The following is a 20,104-nucleotide window of genomic DNA, read 5'->3' on the forward strand; positions in this document are numbered from 1 at the left end:
TTTGATATTGCTATCATCTACGTTTTGTATTTTTATTGAGACGATAACGCCATGGCCGCAATGTAGCAGTGACATAAACATTGTAAATGATTGCACCATGAGATTATGAAATGGTGGTGCACATAGTGTAACACTGCCTACACAGTAAGCAAAAATTGATATTGTTTTAAATGTTGCTTTGGTCCCTTTATACAAATGGTGTGCTTTTATTTGGTGCTATGGCCAGTAAACCTAAATGTTTAGTTTAGATGTAATTATACATTTTTTTAATTTATTTTGATGTAGCCATTCCTAAAATCCTATTGGTAATATTTACCTGTAAGTAATATAATAACCCATGCATCAAAAGAATAAGTTTATATAACTGAGATAGTATACATTTTATATAATATATATAATAATTGTGAGATACTCCCATTTGTTATGTTTACATTTTGGTGCCACTACAGTTGGCTCACAGGTGTCAGAATATGTTTCAGATGCCAATTTATAACCTTGTTCAGTTTTCTTTTATGTATTCTACAGACGCAAACGTACCCTATGGACCAAGTCAGTGTCAGGGAAGGTCAGTGACTGTAGTGAAGATCAGCTCAGCAGGTCAACTGGAGCCATATAAACATTCTGCCTGTCTAATGGTAAACACTATAGTACAAATGCCAGGCCTGACAATAATACTGCTACATTGATACAGTTATTTGAATTATTTCCAGGATTATGTTTTGGTTTGTGGAATCTATGTCACTTAATGTGGGCTCAGCAAAGCAAAGCAAAGCACGCTGCTTGTACCCTTTTTTGCAAATTCACTGTAATGGTTTGTTCCTCTTAACACAATGTATGATTCAATAAACTCCTTATTGAGCTAAGTCTGGTCCCAAGATTCTTATTCGGCTAATTTAAATTAATTGCAGACATACGATTTCATTTTCTGACAATTATTAATTCATGGTATTACAGGAAACATCACATTGTGTTTCACAGGTCTCAGAGCAGTCTACACCATGAACACTGCATTATCCCTTTGTTTAGAGGAATAATTGAATCAAACCACCCTAACTACAGACTTCACAATCCAACATGAGTCACAATCTAATGTTAAATTATGCCACACAAACAATGTGCTGAACAGTTCCACCACCCAGCATTATTTAAATGCTAATGAGAGCAGACCTACCTGCAATGATGCAGCAGTCTCCCTGCTAGAGCTCTCGTTAGGCATGAGAGGTGAGTGATGAGAGGAGGGAGGGCAGGGGGGTTAGGTACCAGAACAAGGTGGAACTGACTGCTGGACATGTGGGGAAGTGCTTGAAGGAAAAGGGAGACTTAAAGGAGAATAAGGTCCTAATGCCTGCATTAGTGTGCAACAACTACAGTACTGTAGAAAATGATCATAAAGCAAATTTACTGCTATGCAGACCTGTTTCTGCTGCACTCCACAGCTCCTGTAAGGCTCATTTATGTCCATATAACAAGGTGCAGAGCACAGAGCTGGAAATTGTGAAGCTAAATGAAGGAGGATGAGATAGACTGGGAAACAAAAAAGGGTAGACCCAAGGTGAGAAAAGGTCAAAGAATCCACCCTGTCCAGGGCACATTTATTTTGCAACAAGAAACACACAAACATGCAAGGTCATCACAATTCAACAAAGACCGATAGATTAAGAAGCCCTTTATAGTTTAATCAAAGTCTCTCTATTTCTTGCTTTTAGTATCTCTTTAGATTCTTAATTTGAACCATTTTAAATTTGAATATGTAGACACTCCTTAGATAAATGAGACCACAAACTCATGATCTGAGTGGGTCAATTAAAACAGGAGCTTCAGATGTTTTACATAATGAAATGTGTGTAAAATGAAAGCCATCCTCATGTGTGTAAAAGAAAAGCCAACAGAAGAAAAATGTTTCTAAATGTCTATCTGTTCACACTAACTGGAGTAAGTCGCAAAAACCACAGTGCTAAATCACCAGAAAACCATGGTGATATTTCTAAAGAAGCTATGATGTTTTCATATGCAAAAAAATGCATTGTCAATAAACTTGCTCACAGTTTGGTTAACATGCACCTCTAGGAGAACATTACTGTATCTTTAAAGGACATGTCCCTAAGCTTTGTGTACTAGGCACCCGCTGGGTACACATTCACACAAACAGCTACAAACACACAGAATAGCCACACAAAATGTTAAGCAGAAGTACGACTTTCAGTGGACACTACGAGAGAGTACAACTGTAAATACTTCATATGTAAGGACAAAGTGATTTCCCTTATCCCGCCTGTAATCACATTGAAAAATATGGAATAAAGCTTAATAGAAGTAATACAGCAATGTTATATAATAGTTCTTTTTTAGAGACAATATTTCAAAAAAAGACATCAAAAATATGTTTTTCTAAAACGTAGCAGGTAGACATCTTCAGATCCAAAACCCTTTGCTTAGAAACACGGAGGTAGGCACCCCATAAAGAAAACATCCACTAAACCAAAACTCTGCTTCTTTGCTACACATAAATCATGTATTGAATCTTAAAAATAGTAAATTGCATAAAAACCAATCTTTTCTTTAATCAGACAAATGCCAAACCATGTTTAATTCATCATTAATCATCTGTACACACCTGAAAAAGTCTAAAGGGCCTGTATCTTTTACACAACCAGACCGACACATGAAAAGGAAAAGATAAAGAAAACAAGCAAACATTTGTATTTTCTAGTCACTCAACATGGAAAAAAATCCCTGATAGTTTGGAAGCATTCTCTCTTGCTGTCCTGTTTTATAAAGGGTGTCAAAAAGGTGTGAGATGGAACAGGCCAAAATGTGATGACCCACCCTGGTAAAATGATACTTTGTTTGTTTTGGCTTCAGTAGGCAACATGATGTAGGAAGGACACTAACAGTAGTCTCAGAAAACAAACAAGGTTTAAACTGTTAGCTGAAGGTGAACAGGCTGAATAGGCCACAATGATCAGTACAGAGTGATGATCACTAACATGTCATCACTGTTTCACTTGGTGTGGTGAGCCAGCCACTTAGCAATAACATTTTTGGAGAATTGAGAAATATTTTTAGAGCTTTTAATTAAAGTGTCTTTTTGATTGACAACAAATTGCATTGAGTTCCAGCTATCTGTTGCTGCTGTAAGCTAAAACAATCTCCAAAGTTAGATATATGACATTCAACCCAGGCATCTCCAGACTGCATCCATTTCCAGCTTCAGTCCAAGTAGCAAAAGAGATATTGCCCATTTGGGGAATGATAACCCTCCCCCACCAATAATAAAGACACATTTACTGTATTTATTACAGGGGGGGCAACTACACAGAGCCTACATTAAGGTAACAGCATCCCAAAGACTGCTTGTAGTCTTAGTGCAGAGTAACATATATGAGATATGTTTCAGTCCATGACATCCTGCCAGATTTGTTGTATTCATGTTAATATGTGTCTGTGTATAGCTGTTGGATAAACCTTTATATTTTCTATATATAAAAATAAATGACACTTACACAATTGAAATAGATATGTCACATTAAACCATTGCAAGCCAGTTTACAAACATTAACTGAAAAAAGACAGATTTACTTGCAATTTAAAACATCTTCTGCTTAAACAAAAATATTGCCTCATAGTGCTGTGGAAGACTATGATTCACCTCAAAATTCAGCCTCTAGCTGATTGCCCATACGATAAACCTACACCCTTGCTCATTAAAATTGATCAGTTATACTTATGGAAAATTATGCAGTACTGGGTTATCTTTAATCTCAGAGTAAAGAAACATCACAGGATCTCTACCAAGGACCTTCAACAAGTCTTTAGCTGACAGGCATGAAATCTGAGGGGAAGAGGAGAGCATAGAAAAAATACTGTAGTTTCCATCCAATAACATCCTGGGAGGAATAAAGAGGAGGAGAATGGGGTGACTGAGATGTTTCACTGCTTGCAATACAAGCAGATCATTCCAGTGCTTTCCCTAGTGGCAAACTCACTCACAGGAAACTTGTGGATCGCAAATCAGCCTAAGGTGAAGCTCCAACAGAGAACTGTTGGTGTTTGAAAGAGTCTATCTGTTCAGCTTTTCTCTACAAGGACCTAAGAGCCAGCATATTATTGCCTCAGAGCACGCAACCACATGCTCATGTATGGTCAGCATGATGGATCGTGCCATTGCCTGGGTTTGCTCCAACAGGGAGAATAACAATGCAGGCTTTATATTCACAGAGGTCATTGCCATCAGTATGTCAACAAAACAAATGAGTTTAACCTTGGAGAACAAATCCCATTTTACAACCTCAGCCTTTTATACTATGTCTCGTAGCAAGCAGTCAAAATGACTGGTCAGATGCTTGTTTCATCTTTTTTTCCATCTCCTCTCATAGACAGACCACAAGGTTAACCCTACAACATACATCTATCACCAAACACCAATATTTCTTAGTTTTAAGCTCTCTGGACTCTATGTCATGCACTACAGAACACACTTCCATTTTATAGAATAACTGACCTGTTATATCAGAAGTGGAAAATGCCCAGTGTAACTATGAGTAATTACTAGAGACAGCATCCTCTTCTCACCATTTGTTACAGGTCGACAATTAAAAAAGGACACAGGGTAGGCAAATAATCAATCATTGGATTCATTACATTCTCTAGCAACAATTGATCCACTGACACCTCACCCTACAGATATTGGTGAAACATTTATTTTGCAGCCTCAGTCAGGGCCATGCTCTCTGGAGTTCACTGCTTACAAATATATAAATGTGTAATTTCACATTAAACCCCAAGTGCACCGACATCAGGACAAAAATCTGTCACCTTGAATACTCTGTGAGAGACGTTGCCAGCAAAGGAGAAATCCTTGGTTAAACCAAAGCATTGATTCTAACAATTTAATTTTCCTTTCATTGCTCTTGTGCCACCACATCTGCCAGATACTTTAGGTGGTGGAAGTTAAGAGTTGTCGGTTGTGTTGGCGCGTCATGCAGTATCCCTGTTCACTGGGAGATGGTGGCGTAATGGTGATTGTTTTCCTGTGTACTCGCCAGCAGGTCATTAGTCCTTTAAGTTGTCCTCGCCGACCCCCTGGGCGGACAGTTCTGTCAGGACGTTGTCCAGGTAGTTGGGGTCTGGGTAGCCATGGCCAGTCAAGTTAGAGCCAAATTCTGTCTTGTGGTGAATCTCATTCCAAACCACTGTGTCTGACTCTCCTGTGGTACTGGATGTGCCAATGGTGAAGATGAGACGTCTGTCCCAGGCCATGATCAGCAGCTTCAGGATCTAGAGACACACAAGAGAGAGGACAATGTTTGATCATCCCTCTGGTAAGATGGAAAGGGCGGACCACCAGCAAGAAAGTTTTTCTGGGGCTGCTGCCAGGGCTTACCTTCCTGCCTTTGTCATTGTCTGGGAGGTAGCAGTGTCGAGGGAATCCTCTTGCACTGAACTTCTTCCCAGGGTTGGGGTGCTCATTGGTCTTGTGAAAATGTCAAGAACAAAAACAAACGTTACAACTGTTTCTTCCAATTGCGACTTAATTGTGAAAATGTCAGTAGCACCCAGAGGACAATGTGTTCCTCATGAATGACCTTTGTAAAGATCATTACAGGGATATACAGCTGTGAATATCCAATTATCTCTCTTATTATCTTATTCAAAAACATACATCTCACACGCCTGACACTATTAGGATGTTTAGAATGCAGATAGAGAAGGGTAAAAGGACAAGCCGAGACAAAGAGGTTCATAGCAATGCTCTCCTGGTAGTAGTATATTGTGCTTTTGTGCTGACCTGAGTGGTCAGAGGCTGTGTATTCTCTGACCGTGGGGAGACAGCCTGCCAGAGACAGCCAGGTTACTTTATTGACTTCATTTAAGCTCATCACAGCAGGATAATATGCAATTCATGCATTGAAGGATAACTCTCCTACATGAGAAATGTTTTTAATTGACAATTATTATATTTCACATTTCTTTATATTCTTAATTGTGTGTATATGCACAAAGCCACAGTGTGATCTCTCAAAGTCCTGTTTCCTCTCAGTCCTCAGTTGTAGAAAATTCCCAGACTTAGAAGGGAGAGACAGTGGATCAGGGCCCACAGACAGAACTTAGACAGTTCTCACCTGGATCCCGGCCGGAATGTCATAAACAATGCGGATGGTCTTGGAGTCAGGGTACCCAGGCAGAGAGTGGGGGATGACATGGTATTCCATCTTCCCAGGGGGCTGGGTGCCTGTTTTCTCCCCATAAATGGTTTTACATGTTGGGCACTGAAGACTGCCATCCTGTAAAAATAAAAAGTCACTCCATATTAGTCAAGGAACAATAAGAGGACGATTATTGTTTTGCTAGTTTTATGGATAATAGGGGCTTCTTCTCATGACTCACTTCTTATTAATCTTTAAGATCCTTGCTTTAATTACAAGGAATGAAAACTAAATGTATACATATATGAAATGTATACATTTTTTCAATAACAATTAGTGCAGAGCATAATTATTTTTGGCACAAATGGCTCATGACGTGTATTACAACACATTATTTAAGCAATTATTATGTATTAACCAATGTCTTGGTTTACTGGATGTCCTGTGATGATGCTGACTGACAGACTGAATCTGACTTGCTGCATCTGCAGTTATGAGTAATATTATAGTGTTAATATGACTGATCTGATGAGACGATTCCCCCATCTGTGTGCAACAATATTGAGGTCTGATCATCTGCCAGAGCCATGCAGCCCAGTCAAGCTGTAAGACAATGTGAGTTTATTATTTGAGCCCAGATGACATCATAACAACGTCTGGCTCACACACGTTTACCCACCTTATTGCCATTGTTGTACATGGCCACCAGGCACAGCAGATGGTACATGTGCCCACACTTGCCAAGTTTGCCCACCAGCTCTGGCTTGATGCCTTTGTGCTGCAGGACGCCTTCATAGCCTGATGCCATGACCAGCCTCTCCATGCAGATGGTACAGTCCTGGAAGAGCCAACCAAAATACCTCAGCTGCCATCCTACATGTATAGTACATGACTGTGACCAAGAATTTCTTGGTTAGGACACTGAACAGTGACTGATTGCATGTCTTGGTGGGCATAAAAGTTAAGTTGTGTTTGGTCTCTTACTTCATCTGGAACAAATTTAATCTTGTCTGTGTATCTCCGTACCACATCCTCTGGGTTTTTACCTGTCATAAAAGAAAACAGAAAAAATGAGATTACTGTACTTGCACCTACAACCCCACAGTAATGAACAGTGATGTGAGACCTCTGCATGGCATTTGTCATTAGAACACAGCAAAACTTTGATTGATGACAAACTTTCCTTAGTTTGTTGACCACTCTGGCCCATGTGCCATTTTTGTCAGATAAAATAGCATCCATGTAAATATGACGTACATATTTGTGATGTTGAGGAGGTCACCTTCAAACTGGCCTTCCCTCTTTGATAATCCCTGTGTGCAACCAGGCTAGCATGGCTGAGAACACACCCACTAAGCTAATACGCTTACAGGCAACCTCTTTTTCCCTGGAGCCTTTGTTTGTTCATTTGAGGGACAGCCAAGCAGAAACAGCTAACCCGTGCAAAAAACACAACACACTTTTCCATCCTTTTCGAAGCCCTACAGTATGACCTCAAGCCATATCTGCAGACAGCACACAGGTCCTCCTCATTCCAGGTCCACAACTCCAAAATAATTTCAAGGAAGAACAAATTATGTAACACTGAAACCAAAGGGGAACAGAGGGCTGTTTATTGGGGTGGAAATATTTAATGATCCCTAATTTTTGCTCAAGAAGTATCTTAAATACAGAATGCAGAAAATATGTAACAGATCCGCTCAGACAAAGACCACAGCTGACCAGCACTTATTCAAGCATGCAATGAGATACCCTCAAAAACTGTGTTAATTACTTAGTTTTTGTTGCATCTGTATTGTCACTTTGTTTTCTTTGTATTTATTTATAAATCTATAACAGAAATACTTTTCTGACGAACAAGGTTAGAAACCCTCAAGCATTTAAAGAACAACTGCGGCTCCTTTAACAGTTTATTTTGTGGATTTATTTGAACAGTAAACAACAGACTTACAAACAGCTGATATGGAAATATCTTGCAAAACTTGGCCGGGTACAGAAAGTCTGCTGACTGGCAGTGGTTGGTCTATTTCTCTTCTTGGTGCGTATTTCCTATTTATCCATGTATTATAAAAAAAGCAGTGGTGCCTTTCAGATTATTTGTTTTCATGTATTTTCCTCTTGTCCTTCTCCTTGTTCTTTCCATCTTACCTCTCCTTAAGTGCTTTTTCTTGGTTTTGCGACGCATGCCGTTGATCCCTGGCACAGGCTTCATGTCACTCTTGTTGATGGGTGGTGGGTGCAGTATGGGCTTTGGGGCTCGAGTCAGGCAAACTGGCAGACCTGCAGCGCACATCAGGATACCTGTCATACCTGATGCATAGGTGGAGCATACGCACATACACACACACACAAAAGAGTGGGGAAAAACGTTGATTGTGAATTTTCTGAAGAAAAAAATAGATAATTCTAACCATAGAACTCACTCATATCAACCTTATTTGATTAGCAAACATACTGCAGGAGATATGGTCTAACCTGCTAGTGCTGGGTGCACTGGTCCAGAGCCAGTCAGGTTCTTCACTGGAAGAGCGGGAATGCTTTAAGAGAAGAGAAATAAAGTATGAAACAAAGCAGAAACATAAAAAAATAAATTACTTATCATTACTTTTTGGGGGTCCTTCTTTAAATGATTCCATGATCTCTGACATGAACAGTAACACCACAGTGGAAAAACCTAAGAGCAGCAGAGAATTCTGCTTTCTCTTCATGCCATGAAAAACACTCAAGTTCAAATGTCATATGTGCTTTACTGCAAAGACAGCGACATCTGCAATGGGCTGAGACAGCTTGAGTCATGTACAAAGTACTGCTGCAGAGCCTTATTATAGGTGACATTTGGAGGCTGGAGTCATGTGGCAAACACGACAAAGGCAGTTGACTTGCGCACTCTTCAAGATCTGTGGAGCAGAGCGGATGGAAGCGCCTGGGCCATAAAGTACAAAACTCAACCAACATCTCAGCTTCCTCAAAACAAGTTTTCTAAAAAGGACACACAAATCATTCTGAATGTGGAGCAGCAGGACAACACCAGCAAAACTAAAAAATAAATCTCAGCTATAATGAAAAGGGCCCCATCTGTGTGCTGCGCTCAGGCATCTGGCTCTGTTAAAAGGGAAAAAGTTCACTAACCAGAACTCAGCTAAAACACATATAACACACAAAGCACAAGCTCTGTGTCTGCTAGAAAACAGGCCAACATCTATCCATCCATTTTCTCAACCCATTTGTCCTTTACAGGCTCACGGCTGCTAAAAAAAAGATAAAGCAAGCATTTGAATTTTTGAAACCTGAACTTTCTTGAACAAAATATAGTGCCACCAGTGGTAAATCTGTTGTCTATGGCAACAGTCCTGCAGTAGACTGGTGCATTTTGTAATTACTCTCACTACCAAAAGGAGGAGGCAATAAGCCGGATGCAGACTGAACATTGGGATTAGCTATGCAAACCTAAGCTGGCAGCCAGTGTAGTATGTATGGAGTTCACTTCAACTTACATTAGACACTAATTTACACTATGGCTTACATGTTCTGCCACTTTCACTAAATCAATAGGTCTCACAGTTGATCAAGCACAGACACAAACACACCACTGCTTTTGAATCCCTTTGACCATGAAGCGACTGAGGTCTTTGGCCTCGCAGCTACCAGGCACTGTGCAAATCCACATCAACACACTGCTTTGATATCAGTGAGAGCCTCTGTTCCTGTGCCAGGGGAGGCCCTTCAATAAGCTGACTGCAATAACAAAAAAGGGATGTGAGGTCTAGCTGAAGCTGATGTGCCATATTGCATCTCTTGGTAGTGACACATACATTGCCTCACACCCGTGAACCAAAAACCAAGATCAGCTGACTGCTGCTGTACGTAGGACTGTGTGTGTCAAAATAAAAGTGCTCTGATGTCAGAATATCACACACTGGAGGCTGAAACCACGATAGGGTTGATTTTTTAAGTAGGTTTTTTTTTTCACGTTGACTGATTTCACACTTTTAACCGCAGTTCAGGACTGAGTGATCTTACCTCCTGTAGACTGAGCTTGTTACATAAAGTAACTGTCAATACTCCCCATCTCAACATGTCTGTGAATGCATAGATGAAAATGTTCTCATACAAGGCTGCTGTCAACCTTTAGCCAGTGTGCAGCTGCTACCTTCCATCTCAATCTGTACTTGTTTTCTTTTTAGAAACGTACACCTCTGGTGGCAGTGACCCTGTCTGTCCTTGAGCGCCACCCCCTCACTCCATCCACACCACATTCATTAAAACCCCTGATAGGTGAAGTCATGAGGGTCACTGTCCCTCGTCTGTCTCCTGCCCAAGTACATCCTTCCATCCTGCCTTGAAGACTTAATCAGACCTGATTTGCCAAATGGAGACTCTACATTAAGCCTAGCTGAGAAAGTGCTGATGGAGGAATAATATCTGTTCTTATCTGTTTATAATGTAAATTCTGTAAATTCATTAAAAGGGGTTCACAGGGAGAGAAATCCACGAATGCTTAATTGCATATTGATGAGGCAGCAAGAGGCAGAGGCGAGCCTACCCCTGGTACAGTACGGATGGGGGTGGGAATGGCAGTGCACCTTAACTGCGCTGAAACTGAGCAATGACACCAACAATTTCCTAATTGCATCAGTTTGAGTCCAAAGGAGCTCTCATGATGTATTCATTTATTCAATATTAAAGCAACCCATTGAGGGATAATGATCTCTGGACGGACACACTGCCCTTAACACAAGGAGCTTTCAAATACAGGTCACAGTAGAGTGCATTTCCCATGCAGAAGACAAGGATCGGACATTTTTTCAACAATACAGAAGAAGAAATGTAGTGCAGGTTGGAGGTAACACTGATGTGCATAGATAGAGTGCAGCAAGAGGAAGTGGTTTGACTGACAAATGAGACCTAAAAAATACCCAGAGTTCTTGTAATTTTTTTTTCTTTTCACTCCGCCACATAATACGTCTCTTTATCTTTTAAACAGGCAGATAACTTAGCATCATTACTTACTGTGCACTGGACTAGACTGATTGCTGTAATATATTTCTCATTATTAAACACATATATCTATGTACAACTACAACTTGAAGGATACACATGTGTAATACACATGAATAATATGTTATTCAATTATTAAAAGGATGTATAAAATATAGCTTTTTTTTCTTTCATCAAAGCATCTATGCTTCAATCAGCCTAAAGCAGAACAACACTGTGTGTGAGGGGTAATCAAGGCCTCTCATTATCACAGGTTAACAATCTCAAAAAAAAAATCCTAATATCTAAAAGATACCAAACAACCATGCTTGGTGAGTATTGCCTTAAACTGTAGCAGAATAGGGCACTGTTTAAACTTTCCAACACCTGAAACAGTATGAATAATACATAAGTTCACTGTTCAGGTGCTCGGATATACGATGAAAACTGAAATGCTGATGTAAACCAGCAGCTGTACCTCTCATTTATATGTGTGCATGTGAACTAGAAGCATGCATACAAGCCCCCACTCCCCCTCCAACGCCCCCCTGCTCGGAGCAGTGGTGAAGATGAAATCAGAGTATGTTTACATCACTCTGGTAGTTACAGTATAGAGGTGTTATCAGATGCAACACTGTAAAGCAGCCAAAAGAATTTGTGTCAAGAAGACACTGTGTGCCAAATACCTTGCTGGTACCCAATGACAGTTATATTAGGGCGTGGGTGTGTGAAAACAGATCTGATGTTTTACATTTTGTGTGGGTTCCTCTGTTATCTGTCTTTAGCACACTTGTGGGAATGTGCGAGGGAGTTCACATTTCAGTTTTTGTGTGTTTGTGAGCTCTCATGTCCTGCTGCGTGTATGTTAACCACACTCATCCTGTATGTCGAGCCACTCGCCTGGGAACCGAGGTGCTCCGCCTCACCCCGTCTCTTCCTCTCTCTCACTGTGTGAATCTCACCATGGCCACAGAACCCTATGCACTGTCAGGTGAAAAAGTCACATTTCATCTACAACTCTGGGCCCCTGAGCTTTCAGTGAATTCCTAAAATACTGAAGAAATGTCCCTGAGGTCACCGTATGCTGGCACACATACCTCTATGCAGAGATAAATCATTTCCCACCCACTCGATGTGTGAAACTAAGTCATGACCTGTGGTGGTGAGCAAAAACCCCCTGCACATTTTAGTGACACTGAATTAGGCCACAGAAAGTAAAAGCATTTGTGCCTGGGTGAAGGACGGTATTATTCAAACATACAGTAAGTGTGTCTCTCCCCATGAGCGACGAGAACAAAGTGGAATCAAATTAGATCAGGAAAGGGTTTATTTTAGTAAAAGAAATCAGGATAGGGGACTGAAGTATCGGTTACAACGCTAACACACATCTTTTCCTTGTTTTTTTTCCCTGGATTGCTCTGAGGTCAGAACACTCTGCTGAAGCTCCTGTTTTTCCTTGATCCATTATTCATTGTTCCCCTGTGGAGCTCAGCCTCCATGGCAAATAGGTTTAAGCCTGCTTCACATGTCTGACTGTGCATATACATACACCAGCCATGGAACCAAGACTGAGAAAAACACATGCGCATTCAGACACAACAACAGCGTAGTGTGGTAGCAACAAATTACTTTAGAGCAGACGCATGAGAATCATCCTGAAGAGCTGCAGTATTTCATGCCTACCGGGGCCAACATAAGCTCATTATGGAATAGTAACCATGGCAGACAACCATGAGGAAGAAAAGGGCACCTCCTCAGTATAGTGGGTGATCAGCTGGATATACATCAGCAAAGGGGGAAGTAGAGAAAGACAGAAAATGACAGCATATCAGACATGTCAGAGTGAAGCTTTGAAAGCAGACATGTGTTTTATATCCACTCAGTGTCTCAGAGAAAATGTAAATACCACTGAATCTAAGCACAGCAGAAAAATAATAGTGTGAGGCATGATCATTACCCTGGTGGGATGGCTCCTCTGGCAGCCCCCATGGAAATACGCTGAGTGCCCGGCCGGTTCAGGTTGTTTTGTCCATTTATGGTGAGAGCATGGTGGCCTTGGGCAGAAGAAAGACATGGCATCACAGGGGAAGAGGGGAAGTTGGAAGTGGACAGTGGCAACTGCACCTGTTCAGCTTTAGTCTGCCCACCTCCCACCCTTATGTTATTGTTGCTGGTGCCTGAGGAGCCGGATGTTGGTGACCAGAGGGTGGTCCCAGCAAATGTGTTACTCTGCCGTACTACATTGAGGGTTCCTGTAGCGCCCACATTACCGGCTGTCCCTCCATAGAGCTTCCGCCGCTGAGAGGCCAAAATAGCATTAGAGGCAGCTCTTGTACTATTGACGAGGATGCACTGCTGGCATGAGCAAGGTTGGCCGGAGCTGGCACCCACAGGCCAAGACTGGGACTTTGGGATGGAGCCCATGATGAGTGGATAGGCCAGGTCCATGCGTCTCCGCAGGCGCCGCTTGCGCTGGCTCTGCTTGTTAGTCTGAGACATGCTGTTGAAGTCGATGAGGTAGCAGAAGCCCAGAGAGGTCAGGTCTAACCAGGGGTGCTGCTTCTCATAGGCATTCTGGATGGTCACACAGATCTCCATGTCATACGGCGTCCATGAACCATTGTCGTTCTCCCACTCCCACACCACCCCCTTCCCTGGGGCGGAGGACGGGTCGTAGAAGTTCCTCTGCACCGGCCTCATGGTTCCTAAAAGTAATAAACAGGGAGGGAACATGAAGCTCTCAAAAGCATTTTTGCCAAACAAAGACACATTAGGAAAAGAAACTGACTTTGTATCCAACATAAAACTATTTAATTATTATATATCCCATAATGCTGTTGAGTAGCATCATACTTTCTCCAGCATCCAACTGTCAGTGTCTGAATCTGTCAAACTCCATGCTCACACTTTGTGAAGCAGGAAGTCTCAGATGAGAAACAATGATGACATCATCAGGGTTGATTTATTAATAAACCTTTATGACTGCAGTTGTTGGGGGGGGGGGGTATTCTAATGATGTCATAGGGTTATTCAACATGAGACTCAGAGGGAGTACAGTGAGTAACCTACATGCGTAAAACTGGTGGTGTCCCTTTAAATGATTTGTTTCAGAAACTTTATAAATGCCTTCATGTCAACACAATATTAGGTATGTTTCATTAATTGTAAGTTAATGGATAAAATATATATAAATAAGCTATTAGAATAAAAAAAAATCACTGGCGACATGGGCCTGAAGAGTGCTTTAGTTACTATACTACTTTATTTTCACACAGTAAGCTAACAAGTGACTACGTGATGGAGGTGAGCTGTCACTATATGACAAATGGAAAAACAAGTTGGAGTGCACACATTATTAAAATCCCTCACCTCAAGTAGCACCCACTGTGTGTTAAACGTGGCCTTCCAGAAACAGACACCATACCCACAATGCCCTGCGATATCTTTATACCTCTGTCTCTGCTGATGGCCACCTCCATTATAACACAATTATTGTAGTCACATGGCAAATCAGGACACCTTAGCCTGCCCATCTCCACACCATACATCAGCAAGGTATCCAGGCAGCATCACCCCCTCCCCCACATAAAGAACACTTCCATGCTAGGGAAGAAAAAGGGGGATGATGGCGGAAGGGAGTGTGGACAGAGGATGAGTGGGAATGAATGGGGGGGGGGGTGTTAGCCCCTCGTGCTGGCCCCAGAGAATAAACTGAATCAGCAGAATCAGCAAGTCTGACCTTGAGTCACTGCTGCATACTGCTGCTTGGTGGTTAATTTCCTTGAAGCTGCATGCACGCACGCTCACACACTCACAGACAACAGTTCAGTCAGCCAGCTGCCTGTGTCTCTCACGTCTACAGTCAGTCAACCCTGTGCAACTTCCTCAGCCAGCTGCATTCATGCCTGCTCACACATTGCCAGCTTGGTTTCTTCTCTTTTCTCCAAAGATATATTAAAACAAGCATAAAAACAATCATTTCTAAATACAAAAACACTCTATATTAACACACACTCTACATATACAGATTCTTGAAAGGATGAGTAACACATCTGAAGACAGCTGTTTCTGCATGATCCAAAGCAGCACTGTACCCACACAATCTTGCTCAACAGTAAGTTTAACAGCAGCTTTATAAATATTTGAACATGACCATGGTTTATTCCCTGGCATCAATTTAAGTATCTCAACTTTGGTTAAGAGAGATGAAGAGTATCTCTGTTGGAAAGCCCAGCAGCATTACTTGTTCCTGAGAACTCTGATGGTGTCTGATGCATGAAATAGGCTCAAATGAAAGATCTCTTATAAACAGTTCAGTGGGTACCGAGGGATGGGTGTTTGGCACTCAGATTTCTCAAGTATAATTAAAGTGAGGTTGGTACCAAGCATTACTCATCATTTACAACTAAGGTATGTGACTCACATGTATTAATTTTACATTTAAGATGCAGGGCTACACAATTTACCAATATATATATATATATATATATATATATATATATATATATATATATATATATATATATATATATATATATATATATATATAATATAATATAATATATAATCATCTTATATTGCGCTTTCTGCTCTGTTGGGCAGGCACTCAAAGCACTTACATTGAGATGCATTATTCTTTCACACCACATTCACACAATGGCAGTGTGAACGTGGGAGACAAGGGGAGACTGACGGAGACTGGCTGCCAAGGTGCGCCTACGGCCTCTCTGACCACCGCCGATTCATTCATACGCATTCATACACCAGTTGTATTGGACAACCCTGCTATAACACTGAGCCACTGCTGCCCATACCGATTCTTAGGTTTAATTAATTGTTGTGGTTTTTGTTGTTTGTAAGAAGAGCACACCCTGCCCACAGCAGCCTGAAAGTCTTGCACCTCAAAAGATTTAAAATATGAATTAAATACATGCATATCCAACAGCAGGAGAATAAAATCTATATACGCATGCTGTGTAGCGTTTAATGCACTTTGTCAATAGCTAGCAACATGTTGGTATTCAGACTTGGTTAACACGGTTAATTGAACATCATTCTTAGCTCCAACTTTCAACTTGCTTCATTAAATAAAAAAGCAGCAGCCATGTTTTCACCACTCTACCAAGTCAGACTGGAAACTGTGACTGTGAAGGTGTTCTTCCTTCAGTTATTAGTACACTTGTCTTCAAAATATGGTTGGTTGAATGATTGTCTGACCATCGAGTACCCAAACATACTGTTTTTAATCATGTATATTACAAAATATAAGAGCCAAATGCAGAAAATATATTTTTTAAATATATTATTTTGTAGAAACTGCAGATTGCTGTTCAGAGGTGATTTATCAAGACACAGCCTGATTGTTATGTTGCTGTAATTCACTGCTAAATGTGGCTGCCTGAGTTGATGTTCTTTCTGTGACCCTTCATGTGTTTCCTAACAGGAAACTAAGCTAAAATGGCCACTTCCTGTCTGTGTGCCTCTGGCAGCCATCTTTCCTGCGTCCCTCCTCATCCCTTATCACCCTCCCACGATGTCCTCCAGCTGTCCTCTCCTGACACCAGCATGGTTCCCCTTAGGTGAGCTTTAGCTGTGTGATGTATTGCCACATCCGGCCTCACTGTGAAATTCTAACCCCACTGTCACGCAGTGGGTTCAGGGTGATCCTGCACACCTCACATCTGAGCTCGGGTGAACTTCCTGCAGTTTTGCCAGTCTCCATCCCTAATAGCTTTGTTTTCTCTAGAAGTGGAGTAAGGCTTGCCTGGATCACTCTTAAATGCAGAGGCATGCATCACTGAATTGCCATAATCTTTACTGCCTTCAGAGTGTTGATACAAGGAGAGAATTTCAAAGATGCCAAACTTCACATTATAGTCATTGAGGCTAAATAAATAACTCTGTGGCTCTGACCATAGGGCCCATGTTCTCTTCTTTACTGTGGTATTCAAGAAAGTGTAATGAAAACATCTTTGAAATTGTCAGTGAAGTATGATCTGACAGCAGCACAGATGCATTCTGTTGTCACAGAAAGGTTATGATGTTGTGTCACAGTGGTGAGAGAAGAAGCAGCAGTTCCCTGTTTGTGGTTTTTCCAACAACTCCTTTCCCTGAGAACAGCTTCTGCAGAGTCAACTCATCTCATCTGCTGCTGACGCCAGCCCCCTGGATCCTTCCCAGCACTGTCGTGCAGAGCCATTCTTCACATTTTCCACTCTGTCACTCACTGGACCCTATCCTGCTCTCACAATGCTGGGAAAGAGACTAGAAATCACTGAATTAGGACCCACAACACCTAATAGTTAATAATCTTCCTCAGGCTGGAGAGGAGAGGCAGATGAGCCTGTATCACGCTCTATAATATATCCTTATAATTGACCAGCCCAGTCTCCATGGGACTGTGCTGAGCCTATTAAAACATAGTGCCACATTTTTACATGTAACTACACAAGAGGCCAGCGATAGGTCTAGCATGCTGTCTGAGAGGTATTTAGAATTAGCTAATCTATGGTGTCTGCTTTGAAACAGGCAGTCCTTGCCAAAAAAGAGAAAGCTCGTGCACAGAATAATAGGATTACATGATGCAATATGTGTCTGTCCAGACACACGTAACAACTGTAATCAGATCATCCTTGATTCCAGGTAGATGTTGGATGATTTTTTTATCCACAAAGGGTAGATCTTATGTTGATGAGAGTGAAACAGTCACACAACCTGAAGACAGGCCCCTTTATGTGACTTTACATTTATGCCAAACTATACATGCACACTGAGCCAACGATGTCATCTTCAGATGCTGTTTGTTTGCAAGATCAATCATCAGATTGGATTGAATAGGAGCATTATGAGGTTTGAAGAATGATTCATCATATAGTATACTGGGTTTATTGCTTTAAAAGATTCAATATCAAGACTACATCTTAACCTTTATTTTTGAGGACGTGAGGTATGTTTACATGTCATCTGAAATGAACAAAGTATAAGTGGACAGTTTTATTTATACTGGCTTCAATAGACACAAAATGAGATCTATCCGATAACAGACAAAGGAAGTTTTAGCCATAGAGGGCACACTCATCACCCTTTTAAGAGGATTTGTGTTACTTGAACATCAGGTTAAGTACACCACATCATTGTTTTTCCCTGCTCTCTTTTAATTTTGCCAGTGAAACCTGGTGTAGTTGTTAAAAATAGCAGACCTCTCTCTCAATGAAATTTACCCAAATCCCCCTTTATAAGCTGGGTCCTGCACACGGATTTGTCCCGTTAAAGGGAGGTTTTTCCTGCTCTTTGCCTAAAGTGCTTGCTCGGGGGGTCAGTGGGTCTCTGTAAAGCGCCTAGAGATTGTAAAAGACAGTTGTAAAAGACACTATGCAAATAAAATTGAATTGAATAGAGTAAAGCAGGAGGTCCAAAAGTCTTAAAAGGGCTGTTTAAAGTCATCCTGGAAAACGGAGGAAGATGCTAAATGGAAGAGGACAAAGAAAAGTAGTCTGTTCATCAAATATCAGTTTGTCAGTTAAACAGTAACTGACAATTATGTTGAGCTTTTTCTACAGCAGCTTTAAAGTTGTTTGTTTTGGTAGAAACTCCCCTTCTGTTCATACATGACGGTGTTAGCACAAGTCTTTTTTTCCTGATCATTTTGTTCCATGGAGTGCTGCAAGCAACACAGCATCAGTGAAGGGACAGACAATGAATTATCATCATGCAGCCTTCATAATATCCTACATATGAATACTGAACACATGATGAATATGCTAATAAGTTCGACAGTATGGGGGGAAATAAAATAATTGAGGCGTGTTTGATGTTTTCACATAAACCCCAGAGCACAGCTTGGAAAAAGCACTTTCATCTGCCAAAAAGGGCCTTCACAAACAATAAACCCATGCTGGCTATTAGGGATGATAAAAAGAGTGAATATTTCAGAGTGGTTAAAAATGCATCACAGACAGAGGGGAAACATCTGTCCGAAAAAGATCTGATCCCACTGGATGTGATAAGAAGTGAAGTTTCCATTTATGTGCAAGTAACACTGAGGCTTTAGAGTTTACAGTTTCAAAGCCGCTGTCATACCTGTACATCAAAGTCTCAAATATCTGTAAGAGCATTATCTGCTCATTAACGGATACCAGCAGATCAGAGACCATAATAATGAGCATGACAGTCTGCCATTAAGCTGCTTTAACAGCATTATATGTTATAATACCATGGTCTTCCTGCCCCCCCCCCCTCACAAAATCATACATTAAAGCTCATCTTCTCTGCGGAGATGACCCTTTCATTTTCCCAGAATGCTGTTCTTTATAATGAGCTATAGAGAACAGTGACTGGGATTCCCCCTAGCATTGTTGTCTCTTTGTCAGCAAATGATGAACAAAAGGAGCAGTGATGGTTGGGAGGCATGGGGGAGAGGAGGAAGCAAGGGAGGAAGGCAGGGAGTGACGAATGGTGGGAGGAGACTGAAGAGAATGAAGATGAAGGGCAAAGACAGGAGGACAGGTAAAGGGCCAGGCAAGGAGGAGAGTGAAACCCAAAAGAGAAATGCTATGTGGGTACATAGAGGGGGGAGTGGGTGGCAGGCATGTGATGACTCGAGGGTTTCTGCTGGAGAACAATAAAAAAAGGAGAATGTCTCACTTCTGCCCGAGCTTAGAACATGAACACTGCAGTAATACTGGTGAAGCTAATACAATTTTGCTGCAAGACAAAGTGCTTTAGAAAAGTGGCTTCACTCCCACAACAACCATCCTCTTCCTCTTTATACCCTTCCACACCCTGGCCTGGGAGCTGGCCAGTACCCTGGCACTTGGGCAGCATTTGCACTGACTGAAGTAACACAAAAAGACAGAGTGGACAGAAAAGTCTTGAGAAAATTAAGTTACAGCCCTGTCCACCTGCCAGCTCCTGTACTGCAGCAGCAGACCTTGAAACAACCTTCTGACACTTTAGATGTCGTGATGTCATGTCTTCTACTG

General features: G+C 41.3%; 1 protein-coding gene across 6 annotated transcripts in view; it reads right to left on the bottom strand.

The window, feature by feature from the left end:
- Positions 1–1,631: 1,631 nt before the first annotated feature.
- Positions 1,632–20,104, bottom strand: part of dtx1 (deltex 1, E3 ubiquitin ligase) — a 38,268-nt gene continuing 19,795 nt past the window's right edge. For 3 of the 6 annotated variants that reach the window (XM_028413733.1, XM_028413734.1, XM_028413732.1), the window contains 8 exons: positions 13,081–13,828; positions 8,622–8,683; positions 8,295–8,456; positions 7,131–7,192; positions 6,826–6,984; positions 6,123–6,284; positions 5,384–5,473; positions 1,632–5,277 (listed from right to left, as the gene is read on the bottom strand). In XM_028413733.1, the coding sequence (XP_028269534.1) occupies positions 5,053–5,277; positions 5,384–5,473; positions 6,123–6,284; positions 6,826–6,984; positions 7,131–7,192; positions 8,295–8,456; positions 8,622–8,683; positions 13,081–13,828 (1,670 nt within the window). In that variant the 3' untranslated portion in view covers positions 1,632–5,052. Of the gene's footprint in view, positions 5,278–5,383; positions 5,474–6,122; positions 6,285–6,825; positions 6,985–7,130; positions 7,193–8,294; positions 8,457–8,621; positions 8,684–13,080; positions 13,829–15,937; positions 16,013–20,104 lie in introns of those variants that run through there. The other 3 variants (XR_003671237.1, XM_028413736.1, XM_028413735.1) reach the window with 3 other exon arrangements.

Source organism: Parambassis ranga, chromosome 9, assembly GCF_900634625.1.
Source record: "Parambassis ranga chromosome 9, fParRan2.1, whole genome shotgun sequence".
NCBI classification, from domain to species: domain Eukaryota; kingdom Metazoa; phylum Chordata; class Actinopteri; family Ambassidae; genus Parambassis; species Parambassis ranga.